Source organism: Ctenopharyngodon idella, chromosome 7 (assembly GCF_019924925.1).
Source record: "Ctenopharyngodon idella isolate HZGC_01 chromosome 7, HZGC01, whole genome shotgun sequence".
Lineage (NCBI taxonomy): Eukaryota > Metazoa > Chordata > Actinopteri > Cypriniformes > Xenocyprididae > Ctenopharyngodon > Ctenopharyngodon idella.
Genome location: NC_067226.1, coordinates 31,618,921 through 31,627,121, shown reverse-complemented (window position 1 = coordinate 31,627,121; position 8,201 = coordinate 31,618,921). Strand labels below are relative to the sequence as shown.

The 8,201-nt window shown below is 34.8% G+C and overlaps 1 protein-coding gene across 1 annotated transcript; it reads left to right on the top strand.

Moving 5' to 3' along the window:
* Positions 1-3,652: 3,652 nt before the first annotated feature.
* On the top strand, positions 3,653-5,103 carry mespba (mesoderm posterior ba). Its single transcript, XM_051899520.1, has 2 exons — positions 3,653-4,455; positions 5,050-5,103. Exons 1-2 carry the CDS (start codon positions 3,793-3,795, stop codon positions 5,101-5,103), a joined length of 717 nt encoding a protein of 238 aa, XP_051755480.1. The 5' UTR covers positions 3,653-3,792.
* Positions 5,104-8,201: the final 3,098 nt, after the last annotated feature.

The following is an 8,201-nucleotide window of genomic DNA, read 5'->3' as shown; positions in this document are numbered from 1 at the left end:
TTTCTGTGGGAGTTTGGTTTGCAGAAATTGGAAAGACACACACAGGTGCCAGCTTCACTCATTCTTCTGCAGTAAGGAGGTGCCAAATCTCGCACGCTTCTCATTCACTCTCACACTACAGAAAGACAGAGAGAGGGTCAGGGTGGCCTGGAGGTCACAGCACTGGTTACAGAGGTCATCAGAGAATCAGTTCTCAGGAAATGGATCCTGAAAATGGTACCTGGTTACATTATAACTGTGAGGACAAACAATAAAACTATCGTGAAACAAATGTTAATTTGTATATCATTTAAAAACCACAGGGCAGTTCACATGATAACATCTTTGGAAATTCCGTTATTACGGGTATTAGATATGGATAAGCTGTTTGGTGGAACTGCTTTAGTTTTCCCGTGTGATTTTATTCGTACACACATCCAGGATAGTCCAATTTGGAGCAGACGTCACAGTTACGTCACATAGTGGTGGCAGAAAAACAGTGGTAACAAGTGGAGGAAAATGGGCAAAATCCACAGAATAAGACAAAAATGTTTTGTTGTGCCACTGGATGTCAGAATAGGAATGCAAAAAAATATAGTCTTTATTTTTATAGAATATACCACGTTACCATGAAGACGTTTATGTTGCAAGTCACAGACTGGACTGATGAAACCTGCAATGATTAGTCTACTATTAAAGCATGAATTTGATGTAAACAGTAAGTCTACATAATATTCACATATGTAGTTCATAGGGGACACACATACATAGCAGTTACAGCATGAAATAATATTTAAACCTATAACATTTCACATAGATAACGTTTAAACATAGTCTATAACATTATTATTTCACAATTCTTACTTTTTTTCTTGGAATTGCGTGTTTATATTTCCCAGTTCGGACTTTTATAACTCGCAATTGCGAGTTTATATCACAATTCTGAGGGGGGAAAGTCAGAATTGTGGGATATAAACTCGCAATTCTGAGGGAAAAAAAGACAGAAAAACGAGTATATCTCAAAATTCTGCTTTTCCTTCTAAGAATTGTGAGATACAAACTCGAAATTAACTTTTTTTTTTATTCTTTTATACTCTCATGGCTTAGGCTCCGCCCACAAAAAAACCGTCATTGCTGTTTGCAAACACAAAATAGGTTTATAGCCTACCCACCGCTAGTTTATCGTTCATCATAGTCTTTTGTTATTTTTTATTGAGATTATTATTATTATTTTTATTTTATTTATTTATTTTCTGTCTGTTATAGATCTTCTGTAGCCCCGCCCCTTTTTAGCGCTGCGCTCGTTGTGTTCTGTCTTCCGGGATGTATTTTTCACAGAATGAAGGGAAGATCTTACGGATTTACGAATGAACAGCTCATTTTAAAATCTTCCAGTCAACTTATATTTGTTATGACATCCGCTTCAAACATAACAATGATCATTATAACTTTAGTTAGCTCTAAATTAAGTAAATCCACTTCACCAGCTAATTATGCTTCCACATGCCATAGAAATATACAGAGCAGAGCTACTTCAAAAATTGAAATTCAAAGACAAAATTCTAAAGATGGCTGCACACTTTTTTTCCCCCCTGCTTCGTGCGACCACTTATGCCCTCTACACATTGTACAATTTTGGGCTGTCCCAGACAAAAGATGACCAATCGTGGCGATTTCTGTGTGTGGTCATGGATCCTAAATGGTGGTCCTGCATCGTGCAGTGAGAGAGGTTCAAAGACGGCCATTTTGTGTCAGAAATTTAGCATGATCATCTCACATTGTGTTGCTGCTACGACCTACTGTATGTCTACTGACTAGCCAAAATGCAACAAGAAATGGCGTACTGATCAATGTGATATGGCGCTAAAACTTAAAACTACTTACCTCCAGCACCATTTGCAAAATTGGCCTCTTTCCCCTAGCCATGGCTCTCCACTAGTTTCATATACATTTTTCCGGAATCAAAATCCAGTGTGAACAATAAGTAAACACAGCATTTACCTCAGAACACACTAGCAACCACAGGCTAACAAGCACACGCCACAATTCACATTTACTAGACGTCGTGTATGATACGTATCATTTATTTATTAAAGAAATTAGTACTTTTATTCAGCTGTGATACATTAAATCGACCAAAGGTGACAATAAAGACATTTATAATGCTACAAACGATTTTTGTGTACAATAAATACTGTTCTTTTGAACTTTGTTCATCTAAGAAACCTAAAAAATGTATGATGTTTCCACAAAATATTAAGATAAGAACTGTTTTTTGAGCACTAAATCAGCATATTAATTCATACTAATTCAGCATACTAATTCTGAAGGACCAAAACAGTTGTAAAATGTAATAATATTACTGTTTTTACTGTATTTTATTAAAATATATGCAGCCTTGGTGGTGAGCATAAGAGACAAAAACTGTAAAAATCTTACATCTTACTTGGCAGTCTTTATATTATAAATTAATATATTTTAACATTAATTTAATTTAAATTTTATTTTATAAAATTAATTTATTAAAATTAAATAAATTAAAATATATATATATAAATAGGTTATAGGCCACTGCTTCATTCATACAATTTTTCTTTAAATAATGAACTCATTATCACTTTGAATCTCTGTATGAGACCCACTTCACTGAGCGAATGACCATCTCGACCACTAAACTGCAAACCTGCTCGCCAGTTTGTGTGAATGTCACACCTCAAGTGCAACCTGCTAATGGAGTTTATTAAGCATCATTAAACATCATTAAGGCCAGTTACTCTGCTTAGCTCTTTGAAATACAACCCCATACAGACAATCAGCAGCAGTTTTGAATTATTGGGACTGTCTCTTAAATATAATATATAATAGGCTGCTTTAGACGAATTTATCAAATGACTAAACTCGAGTGTTTTATACTTTTCTAGCTAAACCTAAAACTAAACATATAAAAATAACATAGTTTGGGGTTGGGAAGATTTTTTTAATGTTTTTGAAAAACGTCTCTGCTGTTCGCCAAGGCTGAATTTATTGATCAAAAATACAGTAAAAAGAATATTGTGAGATATTATTGCAATTTAAAATAAATTGTTTGAATATATTGTAAACTGTTATTTATTCCTGTGATCAAAGCTGAATTTTCAGCATCATTACTCCAGTCTTCAGTGTCACATGATCCTTTAGAAATCATTGATGATTTGCTGCTCAAGAAACATTTATGATTATTATTATTGTTGAAAACAGTTGTGCTGCTTCATATTTTTGTGGAAATAGTGATACTTTTTTCAGGATTTGTTGATGAATAGAAAGTTTAAAAGAACAACTTTTATTTGAAACTTTCTAAATGTCTTTACAACTTATGATTAATTTAATGCTTGATGAATAAAAGTATTAAAAATACTGACCATAAAGTTAGACGTTTATTGAGTGTGATTGCTTTATTTTTTCATTTATGCCCGGTAGGGTTTTTTACACATACAGAATTTAGTACTTTTTCACCCCTTTTTTTGTGATTTATCAGAGCTAGTGAATTTCATAGATGCATGAAAACAGATTAAACAGAAGCCATACATTGTTTGGTCAGTTGTACAAGATCAGTTCCCTGGAAGAATAGCTGCTCTGGTTTGTTGTTTTGAAGAGGAGTCAAAATTCACACCTCTGCTCCTGTGGCCTCTCCGAGCCTTTCCCAGACAGATCCAGGCCGAGTCCTGGGGTCTGAGAGACAGCGATGGCTAGCGTAAGCCTGCAGAGGTGTCACCTCGCACCTCTGAGTCCAACATATAAACCTCCAGCCCTCAGTCCAGCCTTCAGAGTCACACTATGGAAAGCTCAAGCCACAGCCAGCAGAACCAGTGGATCTATTCGAGCTCTGAGTCAGAGTTCTGCAGCGTTTCCTCTCCGGACACCGTCTCGCCGGACCAGGGCTTCTCCCCGTCCCACCGGGCGCAGCCTGCGTGCTCCAAATCAGTCAAATCTACAGGTGTCGTCAAGAGAAAACGCAGGTTGAGGCTGAAGAACCCAAGCGAGCAACGGCAGAATGCCAGTGAGAAGGAGAAGCTGAGGATGAGGGATCTGACCAAAGCTCTCCACCATCTCAGGACGTACCTGCCTCCGTCCGTAGCTCCCGTCGGACAAACCCTGACCAAGATTGAGACGCTACGGCTCACCATACGCTACATCTCGTTTCTGTCAGCTCAGCTGGGTCTGAGTGAGGAAGAACTGACCCACAGGAAGCACATGAACTCCAGCGGCGGCTCATATTCTCCAGAGATCGTTGGCTATTTTCAGTGCAGCTCTATGGCTGGAAATTGTGTCGGACGGGGACGGTGTTACGGTCACTGTGATGGACAGTATGAGGGCAACTCTAGTCAGTGTGTGGATCAGTATAGCGGTTATCCACAGCAACATTCAACAGAGCAAAACATCTCTGCAAATATAGACTTCTTCCAGTCACAACAGTGTGCTCAAACACAGACATACCAGGTATGTAAATAATACTTATATTTTTAAACACACACACACACACATATATATATATATATCGGGAGGGTCAACAAAATATTTAGTTGAACTTTAGCTTTAACTAGTTCAAGTTTAGTTTAAGTTTAATTAATCAGTTTGAAATCAAAATAATGATTGGTGGACTCCTTGCAGTACCGCCATGGACCGCCTAGGTGTCGCAAGATACCTCGTATAATTGCAGTTTTTATGTAACTGATCATTATTTCCACTTTTTAAATCACCTTTTAGGTTATTTACGGTGCAATTAAATAGCCTTTGAGTGTGTCAAAAAAATAGTTTATTTAGTTGCTTAATTTCTTTATTTTACTTACCTACATGCTAAATATTTAACAAATACATTTTAAAAGATTATTTCTAGATATATAATACTGGAATTCAGATAAGCTTAAAACATTAATATCTTTATGATTTCTGTTTGAGCAATCGTTGACTGCAAGGCATTTTCTTCTTCAACTTTTAATAGTTTCATCATGACACAAAACTAACCACTTTAAATGAACAAATCAAGCAAGCACTTTTTAGATGCTCTAACCAATTCTCTATCCTCTGTTTCAGGTTTATGGAAGAAACTTTGGCTATCATCTTGTTCCTCAAGCTTACTGGAGCTGACAGCAGAAACTTCTTCATCACATCTAAAGCTATACTGTTTTGTGTACAGTACATCGATGTGGATGTTTGGCATCCTATTTTGTGAAAGCAATAAATGTGAACCAACGTTACTCCTGATATTCTTATATTTTAAGTTATGTGTCTTATCCATGTCTGTCTTCTGTAAATACAAAACTATATTTGATATGTATTTATAATAAAACCTGCATTATTGAAAATAGCTTTTTTTCTGGTTCTTTTTTGATATTTACTGGTGTTTCAGACGTGTTGATTACAATTTTATGAATTATTATTATGTTCATGAAAAATGTATGTGTGTGTTTATATATAAAATTATTAAAGTTTTTAAGCCTTTTTCAAGATTTACGCATTTCAATTAATAGTAAAATTCCATCAAATTGAATTGAATAATCCTTACATATTTTAATTGAATAACTGAATAATCCTTACATATTTTTACATAAGGATTATTCAGTTAAATTTGATGGAATTTTACTAATTGAAATGCGCAAATCTTGAAAAAGACTTTTTTGAGAGTGTCTGTATATATACAGTCAAAGCAAAAATTATTCAGACATTTTTGATTTATTTTTACTAGTGGGTGCAGGACACTACACTCAAAAAAATAAATTGTTGAATGAACATGATTTAATCGTATCCATTATGCATCTAATCAAATCAAGTAAACTTGGAATACTTTGAATATTTTATATGAACACAATATACATTTGTAGTTTAAACATGATTTTAATATGTCAATGTAACTTCTTTGCAACTAGTTGAGTCAAAATACTTGTATTGTGTTATTGTGGTAATGCACTTTAATTCAACAAAATTCTGCCTTGTTACATCAACTAGTTAATGTCTTGTTTATGTATGGTTTTGGTAGTTTAATGAATATCTATCTTGTTGTTTCAATTAGATTTGAATTTAAATTGATTTATGCAAATAATCCTACAATTAATGCTTGCCTGTGATTTACATAAAATTCATGATGTGATGTTCTGTGTTGGCAGTCTAAAAGTGATACTGGCTTCTTCCAGGGCTGCGTTTCCCAAAAGCATCATAAGCCTAAGTTGAACCATTGCCACCAATACAGCTAGGATCAACTTAGGCTTGCGATGCTTTTGGGAAGCACTACCCAGAGCACTACCATAGTGATCACTTTATTTTAACCCCAAAACCATTAACATAACAGAAACTTTTAAATACCAACATAATAGAACAGTAATCATTAAAAAGACACTCCATTTTCTCATCTTGCTAAAAAAATGCTCAAAATAACTTTATTTCAACATTTACTCTCTCTGTTCAGCCCCTTTGCAAAGCATGATGGGAAGTAAAAGTCCTGTTTGATTAACTCCTGGTTGGGTTACTTGATTGAAACATGTTATTTCAAAATGAAAACATCAAGTTAAGTCAAAGAGTAATCGTTTCAAGTCAATTTAACATGAATCAATCACATTTAAACCAGAAACCTGATGGTGTTGAATCAAAATAAATTGTTTAAATAAAGTGAACAGCATCAAAAGTGTATAGTTCTATTATGTAAGTGAGGATAGCGAAATAAACTGTGACTATTATATACATACAGTGGACTACCAGTAAAACTGATAAAAATTTGGAACCAAAAATTATTCAGACACTTTGACCTGACCATGTTTTGCTTAAGTGTTATCTGACATAATTAAGATTAATTTTTTCTGACACAGTTTAATTCTGAGATCTTGTCATATTTTATTACCATTTTTTTAAACTATAGTGAATAAACTGTATTAATGAATGAAATGTTCAAGATGTCTGAATAAATTTTGGTTTGGCTGTATGTGTATATATATATATATATATATATATATATATATATATATATATATATATATATATATATAATAACTGCAAATCCCATTGCAATATATATATATATATATATATATATATATATATGTATATATATATATATGTGTATATATATATAAGAGAAATTACAATGGGATTTTATAAATAAAATTTATTTGTTTTCCGGTCTGTTCTGAATTCTCACAGCAAGGCAGACTTGGCATGGGAGTCTGAATAAAACATTATTAAAGTTAGCGCCCTCTATTGGAAATCTGACAACATTCACTGACAGTGATGACAGTATACTGAAATATACAGTCATGGCCAAAAGTTTTGGCTGTGACATTAATTTTGTATTCTGAAAAGTTTGCTGCTTCATTTGTTGTGGTGTTGATTCACATTGTTTCTAGATTATTGGGCAGAGTGATCAGATGCATTTTAAATAACTGCAAAAAGAATTTTATCACAAAAAAAATTATTTATTTTATTTTATTTGATCTTGCACAAAATAATCAGTTAACATCATTTCACTAATCATATCATCATGGAAAAAAAGTGTGAACGAGTACTAATCAGGGGAAATCATACAGATTGGATTATAAGAGCAAACTGATATAAAGGAGGGAAGAAGTGCTTCCAGTCATTGTGTTCTTGTGTTAACAATCGTTGCCTACAAAGAAAGACATGCAGGCATCATCGCTTTGCATCAAAATGGCCTGACATGCAAGAAATTGCTGAAAAGAATATCGCACTTGAAAGAACCATTTTCTGGATCATCAAGAACTTCAAGAACAGAGGTTCAGCTTCAGTGAAGAAGGCTTCAGGACATCGCAGAGTGTCCAGTAAGAGCCAGGACGTCTCCTCCTGAGGAATCGGCTACTAATTGTGTCAGAAAAACATCAAGGACAGACTGAAATTATGCAGGAAGTACAGGGATTGGACACCAGAGGACTGGTGCAAAGTTATTTTCTCTGATGAAGCCCACTTACTGTTTGGGACATGAAAATCGATTGTCTGGAGAAGAAAAGGTGAGCACTTTGAGTCTTGTGTCGTGCCAACAGTGAAGCATCCTGAGATCGTCCATGTGTGGGGTTGCTTTTCCTCCAATTTGATGAAGATCTGTGCATTTTCCAGCATGATGGAGCACCATGTCACAAGGCAAGAGTGATAACGAAGAGGCTCAGAGAAAAATTTGGATCCAAGGCCAGGCAACTCCAATCCCAGAGAGAACCTGTGGTCAGTCCCAAAAAGGCAAGTGGACA